The sequence below is a fragment of the Epinephelus moara genome, chromosome 6, assembly GCF_006386435.1.
Source record: "Epinephelus moara isolate mb chromosome 6, YSFRI_EMoa_1.0, whole genome shotgun sequence".
Taxonomy (NCBI): domain Eukaryota; kingdom Metazoa; phylum Chordata; class Actinopteri; order Perciformes; family Serranidae; genus Epinephelus; species Epinephelus moara.
Window position 1 is genome coordinate 20,250,075 of NC_065511.1, and position 21,651 is coordinate 20,271,725.

General features: G+C 42.8%; 1 protein-coding gene across 1 annotated transcript in view; it reads right to left on the minus strand.

Moving 5' to 3' along the window:
- Positions 1–7,379: 7,379 nt before the first annotated feature.
- Positions 7,380–21,651, minus strand: part of lars2 (leucyl-tRNA synthetase 2, mitochondrial) — a 46,655-nt gene continuing 32,383 nt past the window's right edge. The window contains exons 13-21 of the mRNA XM_050047074.1: positions 19,077–19,175; positions 14,906–15,043; positions 14,723–14,826; positions 13,920–14,099; positions 13,449–13,618; positions 12,472–12,549; positions 12,260–12,371; positions 10,989–11,116; positions 7,380–7,752 (exon numbers count right to left, since the gene is read on the minus strand). Coding sequence (XP_049903031.1) covers positions 7,573–7,752; positions 10,989–11,116; positions 12,260–12,371; positions 12,472–12,549; positions 13,449–13,618; positions 13,920–14,099; positions 14,723–14,826; positions 14,906–15,043; positions 19,077–19,175 — 1,189 coding nt within the window. The 3' untranslated portion in view covers positions 7,380–7,572. The remainder of the gene's footprint in view (positions 7,753–10,988; positions 11,117–12,259; positions 12,372–12,471; positions 12,550–13,448; positions 13,619–13,919; positions 14,100–14,722; positions 14,827–14,905; positions 15,044–19,076; positions 19,176–21,651) is intronic.

Below are 21,651 nucleotides of genomic sequence, written 5' to 3' on the forward strand. Positions count from 1 at the left end.
CATTCGCTTCCTTACATCCTGTGACAGTGTTAAAAATATCCAGAGCTGGTTGAGTCAGCCGCTTCTCTTTGAGTCAGCAAAACACTTAAGCATTATCATTTTGCTCCATAGAATTAAAGGGCTGAGCTGGGAGTAGCTATAATAAGTGTGGACAGTGTTGGATTATAACTAAGTACCTTCATTAAGTATCCTGCTAAATATCAGTGGCGCTCCCAGGGGGTGGGGGGGCATGGCCACCCTGATATAATTGACTCTTTGCTAAGCCCCGCCCCTTATGATAGTCCATCAAGCTGTAAGAGTGAGCATGGAGTCCACACTGTAAAGCGGGATTTATATGTAGGTATATTGAGGTCATGTTTATACGACAACGATTTCAACTGAAAACGGTAAACTTTAGTTGGGTTTTGGCTGATCGTTTACACAACAGCCGCATTTTGGGTGCCTGAAAACACAATGTTTTGAAAGCGGGTTCCAGAGTGCAATTTTTTGGAAACAGCACCTGTTGTCATTTAAACTTGCAAGATGCAGTAAGACTTTTCACACATGCACATTACACTTCCAGTCACTAGGCATGCATGACCAAGTAGACCATCACAACAACAACGGCGGACTCCCGAGCTCTGTTTGTGCTGCTCACCCTGTTGAATTTATCAACGCTTCTCCATCAAAGTGTAATTTTTACTGTAGCAACTCCACCTCGTCGTCCGTCCAGACAAATGTTTGTGCAGTTGCCATTTTGTTTGTTTATACATCATCACTCTGTAGAAGGAAGCACATGTGCACAGGCACATGTTGTTTCATTACAATGTCACACCACCAACTGCTGGCCTGGCATGTATACTACAGCATTTTTGGTCATTTTTGCGGACCAGTGTGCACGGCGATTGTTATCAAAATGTTGGCATCTGAACACGGAACTTTTCTCAAAATGAAAATGAGAAACGATTCCGTTTCAGCGGATCGTGTTCATGGAAACATGGCCTGAGTCTACGCCGCAGCCTATGCACTTGGCCTACACCGTTCTGAGCATTTATACTACCACATGCGTGTGTCTGTGTCACTCTGCAGTTATACCTCCAAGACACTAGTCAGCAGCAGGGTTTCAATGAAGTGCTGTAGAGTTTAGCTGATTCAAAACACACATTAAACATGGCTTAATAGCAACAATTTCAAACACAAGTACACAATCTGGCTTCACTTAAACTCGCAGCATTCACAGACAAAGCACTTTCAGTCTTTTGCTGGACACATTTTCTCCACAAATACAACATGCTAATGTTTTTAGCACAAGCCTATGGCATTTTACATTGTACAAATTAGCCTAGCAGATAGCAGCCTTTTCTTCTACTCATATGAATCCAGGTATAACAGCAACATTTAAAAAAGGTAACGTTATAAAATTTGGTTCCATTACAATTCACAAGGTTCACTGACAAAACAACTGTCTTATACTAAACACGTTTACCAAACAAATATACCACACTAACCTTATTAGCACAAGCCTCTGCATTTAAGATGGACAACAAGCAGAGATTTCCTCTGCTAATATGAAGCCAGGACACAAGACTTTAAATGCTATTTTCTGGGGGCTTTATTTTCTTCACAATTTATTGTCCCCCATCTGAGAAATAGTGGTAAATAAAAGTTTTCTTTCCAGTGAGGGAAATTATTTCCTTTTACAAAAATAGACATGAGGTCTGCGTCGCTGCGAGGTGTAGTTACATTTCTGGGGAGGTGCATGTCAGGTTACAGCATAGAGTATGGTGGAGGCTCTACGTCAACACAGATCTACGGCATCGATTCGAGGCAGAGGCATAAATCCTGCTTAACAAACTGCATTCCCTGAGGAAATATGATCACATTTTTGGAAACAAAAAAGCGATTCCAGAGAGAAACAGACCTATAGAGCCTCGTTTTGACCAAACACTTTCGGTATGGTACCTTTGGAACCAAAAGTAACCCTTCAGACATGGTACCTAGACCCTAGCTTTTCCACCGCAAACAGTACTCTTAAATGTGGACGGGGTTGTTGTCACTCACTGCTCCGTCCAGCACTCACTGTATTTCCTCATCACCGGTGACAGATGGAAGTCTGCACCTCATTTTTGTCCTCAGAACAGGGTTGCACACCGACATTTTCGGAACAAAACAGAACAGGCTGCAGTGAGAGTCTCTCTTGATTGGATATTTAAAGATAGCAGGTTTGTGCATTTGAAGGATATAGGCTATCCAGGGTGTCAAACTGACTGAGCAGCAAAAACAGGTTAAAATGATGATTTTTTTTTTTTTTTTACATTTTACTCCACTTCATGTTATTTGACAACTACTTAGCTACTTTATTATCTCCATCACCTTATATCACTAGCCAACTTACATTCCAGTGATATTGTAGATGATAGTGTAACACTTACCATTAAGCCATTTTTCTGCATTGAGAACTTTCACTTGTCATCGTCCAAGTAGTTTGTATTTTTATCAAAATATTCCAATTTACATCTACTTTTACTTAAAGGTCCAGTGTGTAGAATTTAGTGGCATCTAGTGGTGAGGTTGCAGAACTGAAACTTTTCCAGTGTGCCAAGCGTGTGGGAGAATTATGGTGGGCAACGTGAAAACATGAATGGCCCTATCTAGAGCCAGTGTTTGGTTTGTGTCTTCTGGACTACTGTAGAACATGCTAGACTCTGTGGAAGACGACCTGCTCCTTATGTAGACATAAACAGCTCATTCTTAGATGATTATAAGCTGGCGAAAACATAGCTTTGCATATTAAATACAATTTCTGCCAAGAGATGCCCCTTAAATCCTACACACTGGAACTTTAAAGGAATACTTCACCCACAAACCGACCATTTGAATATCGGTAAGTCTTGCCGTGTTAGCTTGAATTTGTGAATTCACCTTGAATTAGAGAGGATAACATTTTTCTCAGATGGCTCCACGGACAAACGGAGAACATCCTGATTTATTGATTGAGTGGGGTCCACTTGAACAACAGCAAAACTATATCAAAACATCTGTTTACAAACTGTCACACAACTTGTTCAGTATAATCCAAGTCTAATTTATTCAGCCATATGCTCAGTACATCCTTAACACATGCATTTTTGCTAAAACCTGAACTGAAAGTGAACCTTTTCTGTAGTCTGCTCAAAACCAGTCTACAAAAGGCACTTTGGTGTCCATTTTATTAATACTAAGGTTTTTTTTAGTAAAAATGCATGTGTTTGTAAAGTATCGAGCATAAGACTGGATAAATGAGACGTGGATTATACTGAACAAGTTGTGAGAGTTGGTAAATAGATATTTCTTTATTTAGTATTGCTGATGTTAATGGTGGTCCCCACACAATCAATTAATGAATATGTTTAAACGTTTTTCTGTGGAGCCGTGCGAGAAAAGCAACGTTTTCCTCTCTAATCCAAGGTACCATGGCATAACTAATTGATTTACAAATAGTTATTTTGTGGGTGAAGTATTCCTTTAAGTAACACTTTTTAATGCAGAACTCTCTTAGATCTAATGTAGAGCTCTTGCAGTGTGATGTCGCCATTTTTACTTCAGTAAAAGAATCTGGATACTTCTTCTACCACTGCTTTTGGGTTTAAGAGGAGGAAAAATAAAGTAAAGCAGATGGGGGATGGGTAATTATTTTAGAAAGCCCTGTGGCACTCTGACACAACTTTTTAAAGTTTCCCGCATCTCATAAACAATCTATGTAGTGGAGTAAACTCATAAAACTACTGTGACTACTGTATGGGTGTGTTTTTCTTGTGGTTGAGGGGGGCTATTTACAGTGCCAGTGCCCCTCTGTTTTGGTTGAATGACGTCACACATTCCTACTCATGAAACACACACATACACACGCACCGTGACCCCTCCGCATTGTGTCCTGACCCCGGCTGGAATATTTGAGCCAGAGTTGGGGTACAATGGGATGAACTCATATTGCATATGGAAACAAACGCTCAGTCTCCCAGCTAACGCATAGGAACACATTTTATTTGTGTCCTGGATGGAGGCTGAGTTTTTCATATTGTCTGACAGCCTCAGTTGATGTGAAAAAATATGGAGCCAGTATGTTGAGGGGGCCTCCAGGCTGCTGCTGGCTGTGTAATTAAAACAGAAGGTTTATAAGGCACGACCATCTGTATATTTGGGAAACAGTCACCATTATGCAGCATTCCCTTCAAGCAAGAGGATTAACTTGCTTTTCTTCTTTCTCACACATACAAAAAAACAGAGGGTATTATTGTAGTAAAACCCCAGAGACCTTGTTCACATGCAGACTGGTGTTAGTCACAGAGAAAGTGAAGGACAGTATCTAAATGAATGAAACAAGAGTTGCCAAGTTGTGACATATCGGCATTAGCTTATAAAACTAATAATAAAATGTATGTATTAGTTTTATATAATGTGTGTTTTGAAGCTATTTTCTCTAACAGCTCCAGGTGTTCGTTAAAGGTTAATTTACTGTGGTAACAACAACAGGAGCTTTGGAAAACCTGAGATTATTTGGTTTCACCAGCTATGTTAACTGGCCCATTTGTGTCTTACATGCCTCATTAAAGGCTTTATTTCCCGGCATTCAAACACGCCACACACTCGGGGCATGGGTGAAAACATTCACAATATTTTCTCAGCATTTAATGATGTCAGTAATCAGTCAGTCAATCAATGTGTTTATATTTCTCCAAGCATACAAATCCTTATTCTCATACTTTCATAAAGACATATGTTGCTGTCATACAGGAAACAACCAACCAAGTCAATTGTTTTTATTTTACTTTATCCAGAGAGCTTTAAAATCTGCACAACTAACAACACCGTCCATCCTCAGACTGATGAGTTTGAGCTGCTTGCATTTACATAAAAGCATATGCAACTGCAAAATTGAGTTAAATTCAATGAGGAGGCTTTTACTTTGAAGCAGCTGAGCAACATACAGCCAGTGTTTGCTAAGTGCTTGACAGCAGATGTTCTGGCTGGATGGAGATGGATGGATTTAACAGCTGTGGCAGATAAGAAGAGTACACCAGGAAATAGTGGCACCCACCTATACTATACTTTCATAAAAGTTTATCTACAGTAAGGAATAAATACATAGAAAAAACACGTTACACCTGTGTGAGTTTTCTCAGAAATCAGAAATGTTTTATTGATCCCCGGGGGAAATTGGGACATTACATTCGCTCTTAAACTGTAGGCATAGAGTAATTAGGAAATAGAAATGGAAATAAGATGTATGGAGGATGCCACAGTATCTAACACAAAATATAAATATAAGAAAGACTTGTTGCACAAGAGAAATGAAAAGTGCACAGCGTTGATCATGGCCCTTTTCACCTCTAGAAAAGGCCAAACTGACTAAAACACTGTTACTATGGCGATGTACAGTAAATAAATGAACAACTTTGGCAAGTGCGATGCCTTCACATACACGCCAGCAGTTTAGCTTTATCCCCGAAACAATAAAAGGACTTGTGAAAATCTGCTTATACAATGAGCTCACACAAAAAACATCCACGGATGACCAAATTACCGGGCTTGAGGTCAGCCTCCGAGATAATGAGCTGCGTCCCCCCTGTGAGAATACACAACCCAGTCCAGGGACTCAACTGGTGCAATGGAGGGTGACTGTGACTGTGACTGTACCGCTGTGCACTCCACCCCTTTTTTTTCCACCAGCAGAGTTTCTCAAGAGGAAGGAAAGTGATTTTCTTTAACTCATCAAAGAGAATTCATGCTGTACAACTTGTGTGTAAGAAAGACTACGACTGTGGTCTGGAGAGAAAGCGAGTCACAGTTGTATTCTGTTGCCTATTCAATAATCCTAGTTGTCATGGAAACTGCAGAGCTGACGAAAAGTGTTATATGACTCCAGGGGCTGTTAGTGACAAAATTAATTATTAGAGGAAATGCATTGGTTCAGCTCAGACCTCATTTTGCCAAACAACACTGTTAATATCCTACATGTCTGTTTATTCAAACAGGTGGTAACTTAAGTCTAGAGAGTGTTTTCTTTCGTTTCTGACACATCTAAAATGAAAACGTCGCTCTTTTCAATGACAAGGCGACTGCAGCTTATTGCTTAGGCCACTTCATTAGCTGGTGTTACATGCTAGGAGAGGAGAAAGGAAGGTGTGAAAAAACAGCAGCAGTGACAAAAAGAGGAAGAAATCAGCGGTTAAAAACGACCTCCCATTTTCGAATGATTTCATACCGCCTGTCTGAAAGTGTGAAAGAAAACACGGCACACAGAAATGAGTTGACAGAAGACAAAATGCCCCTCTATCTTTGTCAAGAGCTCACACACCCACTTTCTGTTTTGTGCTGTGGCAGCATCTGGTTGAGATCAAATTCACAGAATCGGAGACAATACCGAGAATAACTAAAACAGCATTGGCTCTTTGCTCCCCTCCTCTTATTCCTGATTTCACTTCCTGTTATTCTGTCTCTCCTGGGAGCCTTTTCCTGTCACCTGATGGTCAGAGATAGAAATATGGAAAAAAGGTTAGGGGGAATCAGTGAGGAATGTGTTTTTGTCTCTGCCCACACCTTTTTTATTCATCATGTTTTAATATAAATCCCACTATGGCCTTACATAACATGACACAGCATGATTTTATCAATCAAAAGCTGACCATCTTATACTATAAAAATAAAAGCAATCCCTCAAACAGAAGATGACCTTGCAAAAGTGTATCTCACTTTTCAAAGAGATCACATTCCTTCTTGTTCGTTCACACACTGACCCGAACCAGACAAAATATGAGACTTTTGTTATGCTGCTACCAAAAACTCTTGGTGCAAGGGCTTGTACGTATCAAATAAGTGCTTACTCACCGAGCCTTTAAAGATAGGCCAGTGGGTGTATACATGGATACATTTCAGTGCTGCCGCTGCCGCTCTGCCAAGTCAGTGCTGATGTCTGAGTCACGTCGGCCATATGCTGAGACAGAGACACCAAGCTGATGAATCGGCACAGTGCAACAATGGACAAACATGATACTGCAGCAAGCTGAAAAATCCCCGACCACATTAGGCTCTTCGGTGACCTCCGATAGACCTTTGATGGCAAAAAGGGTTCACAGAGCACAGTGCCACTTCTAAGAAACCAAACGTGTCTGGTGCTCAGAGGGGATCTGTGGCTAAAAGCAGAAGCAGAGGTAGAGACACAGCACTGATAAGGCAGATCTGGACTGTGTGACTCAGCCCAGATGCCAAGCAGACAGGCAAATGGCAGACAGAGTGGAATCTAAAGTGGTGTTTGGGCTCATGTGTGATTGTCAAGAGGGTCTGACTAAATGGGAGACTGATGTGAAAGAGACAGGTGCTAAATCTCGCTTGGGGATTTTTAAAGAGATGAGAAACTCCACTGCTTCTTCAGGCTTTTATTAAAAACAGGAAAATATAAATAAAAATCTTAAGACATATTTACATTAAAAATGATAACTTTGTCTTAATTTACATTAAAGTCATCCTCTTTTCTCTTTCCGTGAAGTCACTAACTGACATGATGGCGTTCACAACCATCTAGCAGTTACAGAAGTAGCTGTGAATGCCTAAACATCACTCATCAATGAGGAAGTTGATGAGGGCGGTCCTAGGGGAGAGGATGGCTCTCTTGATGCTGCGCTCGCCAAGAAGCTTCTGTCCGAACGGGCTCTCCAGGATGAGTTTCTGCACCTGCTCCGAATCTTTGGACACCTGCAGCGGCACGGACACAGTCCCACAGGCCTTGTTGTTTATCTGAGGGTAAAAATAGAGGAATAAAAAGATGGGATAAATTAGTATCTGTTCTGCCAAAGTCTCCATCTGAAAGCAGCTCTGCCCTTTCAGACTGTACCCAACTCTTCCCTCCTGGCACACAAGCCCCAAAATAACAGGCTCCACCTCTCCTTCCACATATACAGTGAACCCTTCAAACACATAGTTAGTGGTAGGTATGGGAAGGGCACTCAGTCTTGTAATGTTTAAAAGCAAGTGCATGTGTGTACACCGTGAATGTGATCATGTTTCTAGAAGTGGTTTGAAATCAGTGGTGTGTGTGTGTGTGTGTGTGTGTGTGTGTGTGTGTGTGTGTGTGTGTGTGTGTGTGTGTGTCTGAGGACGCTCAGCGCTGGCCTCCCTTCGGGGACGAACCCAACTACTTGATTAGAGGACACAGGGAGTGAGGTTGCCTCCACAGGGCTGAGGGAGCCCACAACAGAGAGCTCAGTCTGAAGGAAAACCAACATCAACATCATCATCGAGCACTGGGAGCTCAAATATATGTTCTGTGTGTGTGTAAGGGCAGACGGGGTGTATACATTGGGTGTATAGGATTTATGACTTGCGTATGAGAGATGCACAAGAAGAAAACAAGAATGCATACATGAAAATGTGTAAAAGAGAATTGTTTTCAGTCCCAGACAGAGCAAATATGATTATGGAGAAAGCAGAGTTGTACAAACACATTTAATTCTAACCCTCAGGCTGGAGCTATACTTGCTTTTTAACCACGTGATCACATCGTGAACGGAATTGTTCATACACTTGTCTATGTACTAAGCTAGTTTTGCAGCGATTATAGTTGTGTGGCAGACCCTATGCTGTAGCCTACACGTGGTCTATGCCGTTGCGAGCATTTATACTTGTGTGGTGGTGTGTCTGTGTCACTCTACAGTTACACCTCCAAAACACTAGTCGGTGGTGGGGTTTCTGTGAAGTGATGTAAAGTTTAGTTGATTCAAAACACACATCAAATATGGCTTAATAGAGACAATATCAAACACAAGTACACAAATCAGTTTCATTATAACTCGCAGCATTCACAGACAAAGCACTTGTTTTTATCTGGACACATTTCCCCCACAAATACAACATGCTAATGTTATTAGCACAAGCCTATGGCATTTTACATTGTATAAATTAGCCTAGCGGCTAGCGGACTTTTCCTCTACTCATATAAACCAGGGACAACAGCAACATTTAACAAAGGTCATGGAACATAAATTGGCTCCATTATAACTCACAAGATTCACTGACAAAACAACTGTCATACTAAACACGTTTTCCAAACAAATATAACATGCTAACGTTATTAGCGCCAGCCTATGGCATTTTACATTGTATAAATTAGCCTGGCAACGAGCAGAGATTTCCTCTGCTCATATGATGAGCAATGCCTAAAATGCTATTTTTGTGAAGCCTTATTTGTCTTCACAATTTATTGTTTCCTTTCTGTGAAATTAAAGTAAATAAAAGCTTTGTTTCCACTGAGGGAAATGGTTTCAGCTTACAAAAATAGACAGGCCCGCGTTGCCGCGATGTGTAGTTACATTTCTGGGGAGGTGCACGCCAGGCTACGACGTAGGCTTCCATGCCGACACAGAGCCTACGCTACGGCATCGATTCAACGCAGAAGTATAAATTCCACTAGAGGGCACACCAGAGAACTCAGACCTTCAGAACTTTGAGATTTGAATGATGTAAACAATAAACATGGTGACACTGGGGTTACTTTATTGCTAATCCTGGGATCATGGCAGAAAAATGACAGCGGTGCCATAGATGTTATGTAAGGCCCATAAATCAAGCATGCCGTCACGTCATCACCATACTGCCCCTACTGTTCATGTGCCGATCACATACTGTATCTGGCAGATGCGTTGTGTTAATTTCTAAGAAGGTGCACAGCCAACGCCATCATGTGCACGCAACCATGTTGATAAAAGCAAGTATGTCTCCATCTTAAAATTAAAACCAAGTCTTAACCCTTCAACAGTCCCTTTAAGTGGTGAGGACCAGCCTCACAATACAGAAGCGTCTGCACTACATTGGTTTAAAACTAAAACTGGTCCTCATAAAGATAGCAATACAAGCCCACACACAGACACTCCAGGTCTCTTTCATTTCTATCATGTGCTTTCTTGTCTCTCCATCAGAGTACAGAAGGAGAATCGAACCGCTGAAAGAGAGGTGCTGTTAGTCAGCTGACTGTGTTTGCTATCATCACATATCACGTGTGTATCTGTGTGTGTATGTGTGTCTGTGTGTGAGAGAGTGAGGGGATTAGCAGTTTCTCTCCGGAGATACGACCCTCTAGAGAGAAAACAGTCAGATTAAAGCAGTTCAAGCTTTTATCTATTAACTGAGTCGATATTCAGGACACCGTGAAGACTGACATGTGTGTGTGTGTGTGTGTGTGTGTGTGTGTGTGTGTGTGTGTGTGTGTGTGTGTGTGTGTTTTCATTCATGTGCCAGTGTTAGCATGTGTGACGCCTGGATCTGATCCAAGTTGATTTTCTGAGCCTACTCTCTGATTGTCTTTAATGCCTTTGAAAGTGCACACACACACTCACACACACACACACATATGTAGTGCTTACACACTCCTGATGATGACATACGCTGCCAAACCGAGGGCTTTCGCTATTTGTGTGATTGAGCGCACAAGCAGGAAAAAAAGGCACAAGAAATGAGAGTGAGAGAGTAACCGTGAGTCAGGAATAACACAGTGGCTCTGTGCCTGGCTTTTAATTATTGACCCACTTGTCTTTTTAGCTTTAAGCACACCACTTGACATGCAGACACATAAACACACACACACACGTGTGGACACGCACACACACTGGGTAATCATAGGCTCTCTTGAAAATTACAGACTATGAACGTAATCATGGACCTAAGACTTACAGTTTAAGAGCAGAGAGTGAGTGAAAATGGTACTGGATGCAAGAGCGAACTTGTGCGCATACGCTGATTAATAAAGTTGAGTATAAATAACGAGCAAAGGGCCGCAAGAAATTTTTTTATGTTCAAAACAAAAAATGAAGAAAAGTAAGAGCTTCGTTTTTAGCTTGACAAGCATGTTATTTGGCGCGGCTGAGGTTCATGAGCACAACTGGGTCAGAACTTTGGTCCACTCCTTCTCTAACTCTACACATGGAAAGAAAAAAAACGTCCATGAGATTGTGTGTGTGTGTGTGTGTGTGAGATCCTACCAGCACAGACAGCTCCACAAAGTCAGGGGCCTCCAGGTACTCGGGGTCCACAGTCGGCCAGGACTGTTGTAGGACATCTCCTCCCCGCAGAAGGAGGGGGCTGAGAGGGTTTTTCACCTGGCAAAGACCTGTGTGGAAACACAGGAGAACATTAAAGTACCTGCTTTTACACTGCGGAGATGGTTTCTTGTGCTGAGGTTCTCTCAAACAGCCATTACACGAACTCAGCCAAGTGTTGAGGAGAAAAACACTTAGTGAAAATAGACCAGAACAAAGTAAATAGGTTGTCTTTTATTAAAGCGAGCCAGAGAATTTGCTGGAGATGACTTTTATGTTGCTTTTCACCAACTAGAGAAAAAGAATCTTGATGAAGGGTCAAACAACATCCCACCACCTCCTGTCCTGTTTTAAGTGTATGTCGCTCTGTAGGCACAAGGGAAGGATGTGAACTTCCTCTATCCTGTACTGTGTGTGTGTGAGTTACAAACAACGAGAAAAAGTTTGAGAAATACAACGTGACCGAGTGTAGCAGAGTTCACAGGTTTCTCACTTGCATGTGCTGCTTCTAAAACTACGCATGGGAGCACAAACAAAATGCACGCAGTCACTCATTAAAAGCACACACGCCTCTTCCTCCCAGCGGTTATCTGTCAGGTTTTCCTGACTTCGGCTATCAGCTGGACAATATGTTTTCCCGGAACCTCTTTTCTCTCAGCTGTGTGCAGAGAGCTTGTGTACGTGTGTCATCAACAATGAGGGGATGTCCTCCAGGCCAGCGTCGGGGGGAAAGGTTTCACATGAGGCACAAAAAGTGACGCTAGATTTTCTTTTGTATTGTTTGTTTTCTACACTTGGCCAAGACCAAGCAGCGCTGCTTTCAGTTTCATTTGATGGACAATGAATATATTTCAGGTGAACTGTTGTATGGCTTTAATTTGTCAAGGATGTGTAACAGATATACAAATGAAAACGTGTCACTGGCCTAACAGCTGTTAGTTACATAACTGATGGGCACTTACTCACTTCCTCTTACAGATATTAGAAATAACCTCATTTTACCACAAACACAAATGCACCATGATGTGACCTTAACTGATATTCAGAGTCTAACACAAATGAATAAAACTAATTCAATTAATGGTGTACAATAAGAAGAAGATGCAACATCTCGAGGTTTGTCACGTGATGGATGAACATTTTAATATGTCTTTGATTCCCCACAAGAGGCGGGGCAGAGTGCATTATTTGTGAAGAATTTGCATGTCACCAACCTGCCCAAAGTTCAGAAGCCAGGTGAGGAGCCATGGGCGCTGTCATCATCACCAGCGCAGCCAGAGCTTCCTCAAACTCCACACTGTGCTGCAACAGCCTGACCGTTGCACTCTGAACACACACAGTGGTAAAAAAAAAGAAAAGGTGATTTCCAAAGTGTTTAGTAATAAATGTGATGTCTTTATTTCAAGGTACCGGCAGGCACACTCACATTCAGCGTATTAGTGAGTCCCATCAGGCGGGAAATGGCTGCGTTGAAGAGGAATTCCTCTGTGAAGTGAGATGTCACCTAAAAATGCAAACAAACATAAAACAGATGAAACAGTCAGTTGGTAAAAATGATAAAGACTGAGGCTTTACGTTCATCATGTCATAGAATATTTTTGATTCTGCCTTTAAGGGATCAATAGAACACAATGACAGGCCCAAAAGAGGAGCCTCCTCCTTGTTATCACTATGTGAACCGGCTGAAGGCACACAGCATGTCAACATTGCCCTGCTTAGCCTTCGGGGAAGAAGAACCCATTTGGAAAGGGCCTTAGGGAGGAGGAGGTCGATAACTGAGGCTTTTCTGAGGGACGGATCAAAGGACGGCCTCAGCTTTGGGAGCTTATGGCAAACAGCCTGAGGTCCTTTAAAAGCACCAGCCCTGAGGGGTGGAGAGGGAGAATCAAACCTGGCAGCCAAAGGAGGCTATTTATAAAGTGTGAAAGGAGACGGAGTGGATCTAAAATCAATTTCCATCCCCTTCTTTTACTCTTTACTCAGGGGGTGTCAGGTTGCGATGGATGTTTAGCATTGGATGGGAGAGCTGGAGCCCAGGACTATTTACTGTTGTGCTGTGTAATGAGTGACATATTAGCTTGGACCATGTCAACGTACATCGTACCTTACAACTGAGAAAAGACGTCTCACTAAGCCTTCTAACAGTGCAGTGTAAAAGGCCAAACCCAACAACCACAGATAGTTTGTATTAGCAGAGAAAATTCAAAATAGACCAAAGGTAACAGCTGCAAAGGGATGATTCATTCATCTTACTGAAGGAAGCTGACCACTAACTTACTGTCATTTTAAATATGGGCCCGGTACTGACCCCTGCTGGTAATGGCTGCAGCAACAGCTAACTGTTAAATAATGTCACCAGGGGCCTTTTTTTTCATGAAGACCACAGACAGTCTGAGGCTCTACCTCTTGAATAGCGTAGTTCTTGTTCTTCCAGATCTTCTTGGCCTCTGCCAGCTCTTTCTTTTTCAGCAGGGAGGGGTTGGGGATGTCTCCAAGTTGCCGAGCCCCCCTCAGCTTGGTCACCAGCTGCCAGAGCCGAGACTGCCATCGCAGAACCCCGGGTAGGGCATCCGCTGAGGTGATGAACACACAGACACAGAAGAAAAGGATATTGTGACATGCTGTGGGAGAGACACCTTTTCAAAATGAGATTTACTACGACATCTGAAAACAATTGATATTGGTTTCTTAAAGCCCAGACACACCAAACCGACATCAAAGAACAAGTGGTGACAAGGGCCAACTGTTGCGTTGCCTCATGTGTCCAACTAGTGTTCAACGGTGCAGGAAACACAGCAAAAACTAGGGTGACAAACGCTCGCCGATGGCTCGACATTGACCAACGACTGACCCTCACGACACATCACAACTCACTCTTGACATTCCAGAGGATGTCCTGTTCAGGTGGTGCTGCATAAAGGATGTAGAGCCGAACCGTGTCCACGCCGTACTGCTGCACCACGTCTTGAGGGTCCAGACCATTGTGTTTAGACTTGCTCATCTTCTCCCACGTCACCTCGATACGACCACCGCCACGCGCCACTGGCTCCTTATCTAGAGGAGGCAGGTCGGGAGTCAGAGGTCAGAGGTCAGATATAGAGAGACAAAGTGTCAAACTCTCGCCAAGCTTGGAGAGAACTAGCAAACCACATTTTAATCTCAGTGTGTTTTTATTTACTTTTACTGCTTCCTGTTGGCTCCTGTTTGATAATAATTAGTATAGGACAGAAGAAAGACAACTGCGTAAGGCCTAGTCAATGTGAGTCTCTAACACCAGGATCAACAGGCTTCTCTTTTCTGTGAGCCGCAAATATCTCCTATTTATTCTGCTACCAAGCAATAGAGAAAGGCTGAAGATCCTTGGTTGCGAAGCCAATTGTAAGAGATGTCTTTCATCTCTTCAAAGGATTTCTTGTGATTTGCCTTTTGTCAAGTGTAGCTGGTTAAGTTGTCGTTCAATAACGAAAAAATATAAAGCACAAAACAGAGAGAGATTGCTATTAGCAGCACAAAAGAGAGGATATTGATGTTACCACATACAACAATAAAAAATGAAAATGTTGTTATAGCTCGTATTTGTTTTATTTGTCAGAGCCACGTGGAGGGAAGCCCTCTCCTCTCTCATCTGTTACACGTGTAACACTGACAAACACACTGCAGATTCAGGTAGTGTGTACCTGTGAAGTCTATTTCTTCTCTCTTCAAGTATTGGCCGCTGTCTGCCAGTTTGAAAGTCTGGCCCTTAATCAGACCCTGAACCAGCAGTTTCCAAAAAGGCTCCCTAAAAGACAGAAAGGAAGTTAATTAACCTGAATACGCAACGTGCACAGCAAAAGCAGAACGAGCACAGTGGACTGTACCTGTGAGCGACGAGACCCTGATCCTTGCAGAAGTGACAGAGGAAGCGAGCGTAGTACAAGTGCATGACGGCGTGCTCCTTCCCTCCGATGTACACGTCCACAGGCAGCCAGTGATCTGCTAGGTGGCGCTCAAAAGGCCTGGAGAGGGAGAGTAAGTTTGAGGGAGCTGTGTTGTGAAGCTGTGACTTTAAGGTATTCAGAGATGTGTTAACAATAAAAGTGTGAAAAACAAGTCTCAGTGTGGGAGACTGGATATTTAAAGATCTATGATGTTTAGTTTAAGTCGTCATTTCTTTACTCTTTTTGTCTTTTCACTGCACCTCCCACAGATCAAATGTCAAACACTGTGTCAAGTGCTTGACATCTTTCCTTCCTTAAAAAAGAATAAACATCTGCATAAACTACACCAATAGATAATCTAATTTATCTACACTCGCCTTCACTGCTCATGCCAGCTACTCCAACTAAATATCAAATGCATGACTTCCTGCTCCTCGGAGAATTTCTTTTCATTCCAGGAAACACAGACGCTACATGTTTAGAACAGCTTAAGAGCTCTGGTGACCTAGATACAGGCTCGCTATATGGTGCTATGTTACAAGCCTTTTACCAATGTAGTTCTATTTTTCCAGTTCTGGTATGTATCATTTGTTCATTTCACTCTTTTTTATTTTATCTTATTGTGGTGCATTTCATTTTATTTCATTTTCTGGACTTTTATTTGCTAGACTTCTGGTCTGATTATATATAATATACTGTAGATTTTCCCGTGTAAAGCACTTTGTAACATTGTTTGGAAGGCGATGTATCAATAAAGTTTATTGTCAGAGGATGGGACCGGCATTGATTTCTGTTTATTTATAAAGTCCTTAATGGAAACTTGCCATCATACATCACTTCCCGTCAAACAACTGCTTATTAAATTGGTCCAACAGTAATTATTCGACTTGTTGAAGTGATTAGCTAATGGTTAAAGTCCTGCATGTATTCAATTTGGTAAAACTGCTTTTAGTTTTTCTGCTGCACACTGTTGTAACATTTCACAACACACATTAGAGCTGTAGTTGCTGACTTTTATAAAAATAACTTCTTGTTATGTTTGCTGAAATTGTCTCCATATTCACACAGCATTAAATCTGTGGAAAAAAAAAGGGATCACAGTCCTCTGCTTCCTCGTAGTGCTTCTAATTGCGTTACCCCACATGAATTAAAACAACCAATCAGAGTCAAAGAGTGTCTAACGCAGCTGTAAATCATGCCAATCATGGCTGGTGAGCTGCAGGGAAACTGTCAAACTAGGCAGCACTGATTAAATGTGAATTAAGATCCTGTTACTGCATTGACTCCTCAAATGTCTACAGAAACAAACACTGATCAGCCAAAACATTAAAACCACTGATAGGTGAAGTGAAAAACACTGATCATCTTGTTACAATGCGATGTTCTGCTGGGAAATCTTGGGTTCTGACATTCATGTGGATGCCACCTGACACGCTCCACCCACTTAAACACCAGTGCAGACCAGGTACCCCCCATTATGGCAACAGCACTCTCCAGTAGCTGTGGCCCCCCAGCAGGACAATGCGCCAAGCCCCACCACAAAAATGGCTCAGGATGAACCAAGGAACATGAAAAAGAGCTCAAGGCATCACCCTGGCCTCCAAATTCCCCAGATCCCAAACTGATCAAACATCTGTGGGACATGCTGGTACCCCACCTCACAACCCACAGGATTCATAAGATCTGAAAGTAACGCCCTGGTGCCAGGCACCAAAGGACACCCTCCAGAGGTCCTGTGTCCATGCCTTAACAGGTCAGAGCCAAGTCCGGTCCAAAGGGCACCCACCATGGATCGGGGTACCTCTGGGGTACCAGCATGTCCCTCAAATGTTCGATCAGGTTGGGGTCTGGGGTATTTAGAGGCCAGGTTGACGCCTTGAGCTCTTTGTCCTGGTCCTCGGGCTAGCCTGAGCAGTTTTTGTGACATGGCATGGTGCATTGTCCTGCTGGGGGGCCACTGCCATGAGGGGGTTTATTTTGTCTGCAACAGTGTTCGGGTGGGTGGAGCACATCAAGTGGCAGCCACATGAATGCCTGGACCAAAGGTTTGCCAGCAGGACATTGCATTGTAACAAGATGATCAATGTTATTCACTTCACCCACCAGTGGTTTTAATGTTTTGGCTGATAAGTGTATGTTGGTGTACTGTTTATCTGTGAAATGAGAATGTTCATGATCCAGGCACCATGTTTGAACTTTCTCATTTTACATCAAAACAGTACACTAAAACATGTTTCTGACCACATTTGAGGTGAAACATAGGCATAGGTGATTGACAGCTGTGTTAGAGACTCCTCGGTAGATTTTGGCAAATGCTATTAGAGGTAATAGGAGGAGGATTTTTTTTAACATCTGTCTCATATAATACCATGTGGATGTAGTGAACGTGTCAGCAAATATGACAAAAAGTTATTTTCATAAAAGTTACCAACTGCAGTTTTAAAACTAAACACGATTGTATATACAGGTCAATTAAAAAACATGATTCCCCTCCTGTATTTAACTGTGTTCTGTTGTTGAATGGATGTTTGTTTTCTTGTTAATTATTATTTTTTTGCTTGTTTTGTGTGCATCTCTTCTGTCTTAACTGTTCTCATTAATTCTCAATGAATCATTTGAGATTTAAATAAAGATTGAATGAATGAATGTTAGATGAATCAGCATCAGAGAGTAGTAAAGCAGATTTTTTTTATATATAAAAGTTCACCTTTGTAGAAATGATGTCGTCACATAGCAGTGGTCAAGTTTTATATACACATGTACACACACTTCCTCTAGGGGGCACACTGATACACAAGGATTCAGGGATGAAGCCAACACAAGCATCCTCTATCTCACTAGCTTCACACACACACACACACACACACAATAAATAAAAAAAATGTGCTGAAGTAATATTCAGCTCAAATTCAGTTCTGAAGATTTCCTCTTAACTCAGCTTCTCATGTTAACAGTTGAGTATTTGTGGGGAGGAATCTATCCGGGATGAGCCGAGGCTGGGCGGTTTCTTTCAGATTTGGAGCTGCATGTGGTTAGCCTGACCGGCGTGACGGTCAGCAAGAGGCAGGGATTCCACCTAATGATGCTTTTTAGGGCAGTCTGCTATCTCTGTGTGTCACCTTTCACACCAGTCATTACTCTCTCCTCCACTCTTCTCTGCCTCTCGCCCTCCCTCTCTGGCTGATGGTGTCTCCGGATAATTGAACCGGGGAAAAAAAGTTATGAACTCACAAGGCTGAAAATAATTTTGCCGGCTTGTTGGCATCAGCCCAGGGAACTCTAACAATCACACACATACATACACAACCACACACACAAACACACACACGTCCATATAACACCCTCTTCCTATTTCCTTCCTTATTCTTGCTACTTTCAACATCTCTTGCTTCCTATTTTCATCGTTCCCCCCTTGTGCACATAAGGCTCAGCAGGCTAACTGAAATGCACAAATAGTGTAATTGCTTTTTCTGTTGTGCCATAATCTGTCCCGCTAAGAAAAGTGATGGGGAGAGCAGTCCCCCTCCTTTTTAAAGCAGCTTTACAGCTAGGTCAGGGCACTGGGAAATTAATCTCTTTTGTTGAGCTCAGGGTGTCGCCACCATCCCAGCAGGTGACAGCTATAGCTCCATAATCTCTATTGGCAGGGAATGCAACTTCCAGACAAGTGCGTGTGTGTATGTGTGTATATGCACGTTTGAAATGGGCAAGTGGGAGCGAGTGGGTGATCTTACAGCGAGCATAATTATGTGTTTGAGTGCAACTTTCCAATAGCACATACAGAACAGTGTGCATGTGTGTGAGGCAAGAAAGAAAATCAAGTTTCTATGGACATAGCACAGATTACATAGAGAAAAAAAATTATTCTTGAGTATCTAAAAACAGACAGATATGCTTATCCACCCACAGCTCTCTCTTCTTTTCATTTCGTTTTCATTTGAGCGAAGAGAGTGTAAATAAGACCTGTGCAATTTGTGCTAAAAATCTGTCACAGTGTGAGAAAACAAATACAAGAGGAGAAAATAAAGAGCTCGCGTTTTGGTGGCTTCACTGAGTCAAAAAATGGTTGGAAAAACAAGACAGTGAAGTCTCAGGAGGAGGCTGTTCATACCTGTCTGGGTTGTGAGGGTCTGTGTATCTAAAATAATACCAGGCGGAGTCCACAAATGTGTCCATGGTGTCGGTCTCCCTCCTCGCTGGGCCCTTGCATCTGTCAGAGGAGACCGAGAGACAAAGAGAGTTGGCAGAGGCAGCACAAAAATCAATATTAGGCTGACAAATTAGAACACCAACAAATGAACGATCTCTGTTTGTATGCTTAGTGAAATGGCACATTATGTGATTTATATGTGTGTGTGTGTGCGCGTGTTTGTAAAGCTGGCTCCATCTGGCTGTGGGGGTCATGTCCCTGCAGAGAATCACAGCTGAAGCCAGACTGGCACCAGAGCTCTGTTCCTGTGCCCTGACTAACAGGCTGTGCTAACAGGGAACGGACTGGCGGGCTGAACACATGATCGTGTGTTTGTGTTGGAAATGCCACCCCGTGCCCCTTCTCCATCCAAGCCAAACAGCACTTGGGTACGTGATGCGAATCTGCCAACATCACTTTCACAGTGAAGGAGAGGACGTTTGCAAAAGACACAGGAGAAGAGAGCTTTAAAGCACTTGATGGAACAGTGAAAGCGCCTGCCTTTTACTTTATAATGAGTCTCAATAGAGTTAAAATCAGTGTCCCAGAAAGATAAACAGAAGCAAAGCTCTGAGCTTTACTATGTGCAACAGAGCAGGTATCGTTTCCTGGACCTTATGGGATGTCTCTGTTTACTCTAACTGTCTCTTTGTTGTCTTCTTTTCACTCACACAAACATCCATCTCACAGTCAAATGTTTTCATATCACACTAACAGACACACATTGAGAGGCAAAACCCCTCGACCACCAACAATGCTGGTCTATAATAAGGCAGTGATGATGAGGTATGAGCTGAAGGTTGCCTAGCAACAAGACAAAGGTGTAGCAAGGTTAATATTTGGAAGCCAGGTGTTAAAACCCAGCAGTGTAAAAAAGCACATTCCATTACAAAAGAATACAAAAATAGAGACTTCACAAAATGGAGAAAATAAGAAAAGAAAATCTGCCAGAGGAAGTGAGATTTGCCACCTCCTCTTTCACACCAGACTGGCCAATCAGAGGCCAGATTGTGGTCATTTGACAGACAGCTGGTAGCGGTCGCAGTCAGACTACTGAGGATCAGATTAGACAACACGCAGAGGTGCTCTCTCTGGCCGCTCTCTAAGCCATGAAAGGAGTCTAACAGCCGCAGGTAGCGTAATCTGAAGCAACCTGTAGTGTGTGCAGTGTGAGTGTGTGTTCGCAGGACGAGCCAGAAAGAGCCAAAAGGCTCTCAAACAGATGAGGCATGAGAGGCAGCTGCCCACTCCACGAAGGCTCTCTTCCCATGGAAAGTATCCCTCCATCTGCTGTGTGTCTGTCGATGTCTGTGTGAGTGTGCCGCGCTAACTAAGTGGTCTCTCTCTTTACCTGTGAATTCACGGAACAGCACACACACACTTGCACACACACCTTCCCAGCCAGGCTAAGCCGAGGCAGGGGTTCAGTTGGCAGGCCAATTTACAGTGCCGCAGAGGGTCGGAGACGAGACGAGCTCACACAGGAAATGACTTCCTGAAGGACAAATAAAAGTCCATTCCTGTCGCCCATCTCTCATCACCCTGCTCGACTGTGTTCCACTCAAACTTTAATTGGACATGGTCGACGAGTGAAGAGAACAAATTTCCACAGACACTCAACAACAGAGGGGAGATGGGAGGAGAGGAGATAACGGCGTCTTGGCGATTATAGCCATCAATCACTGCTGATGGGAGGAATTATGGTAGCTTTGTGGAAGTGACTGAACAGAATCTGATGACTTGTGCCATCTGCGACTGAGTGGGTCATTGTTTTAATCAACATGGTGCCATGATGGTGATTAGTCTTATTCAGAGGGGAATTCCCATGTCAGCGAGGGACTCTAGAGACGGCACTTTCAAACACGTTCGCTGAGATGACTCGCTGGTGAGTGTGTGCGTGCCAGTAATTATGCCTGTGTACAAAAGGTTAATGTGCGTGTGCATGTACAGTATTCTCCGTGTGTGTGTCTCTCGAGGCACAGCTGGTTTACGTAACTTCCATCATCGTCTCATGCTGCTCCTGTCGCAGATGCCACTCATTACATAACCCCGTCAGAGAAAAAGTATTAATCACACAGTTCACAGGCTCTCGATGCTCTGTGTTCTTGTAAAGCTGTCAATCTTCTCAGCCTCATACTGACAGCGGGCTCATTTAGTCGGTGCTGGTCTCCTGAGGAAATACAGGAAGTACGGAGGAGAGGCTTGTCACTGGAGAGGGTTTTGCACGTAATTGAATTCTCACTCCGCAAACACCATAATGGACAGGATCATTTCCCCAATCGCTTATGTTGTGTCGAAAAGACATAACAAAGCCTCCACCCTTTTTGGCATCCTATTTACAACATCACACAGCTGAATGACAGGAGGTAGAGGAGACTCAGTGACTTGCTTATTTGTTTAAATCTACAGCTCCCAGTCTTTTTGGGTTATGACAATAACGTAATGTCTTGTGAACAGGTGTCACAGGTTGCATTTGCCTGTGAGTTGTGACCACATT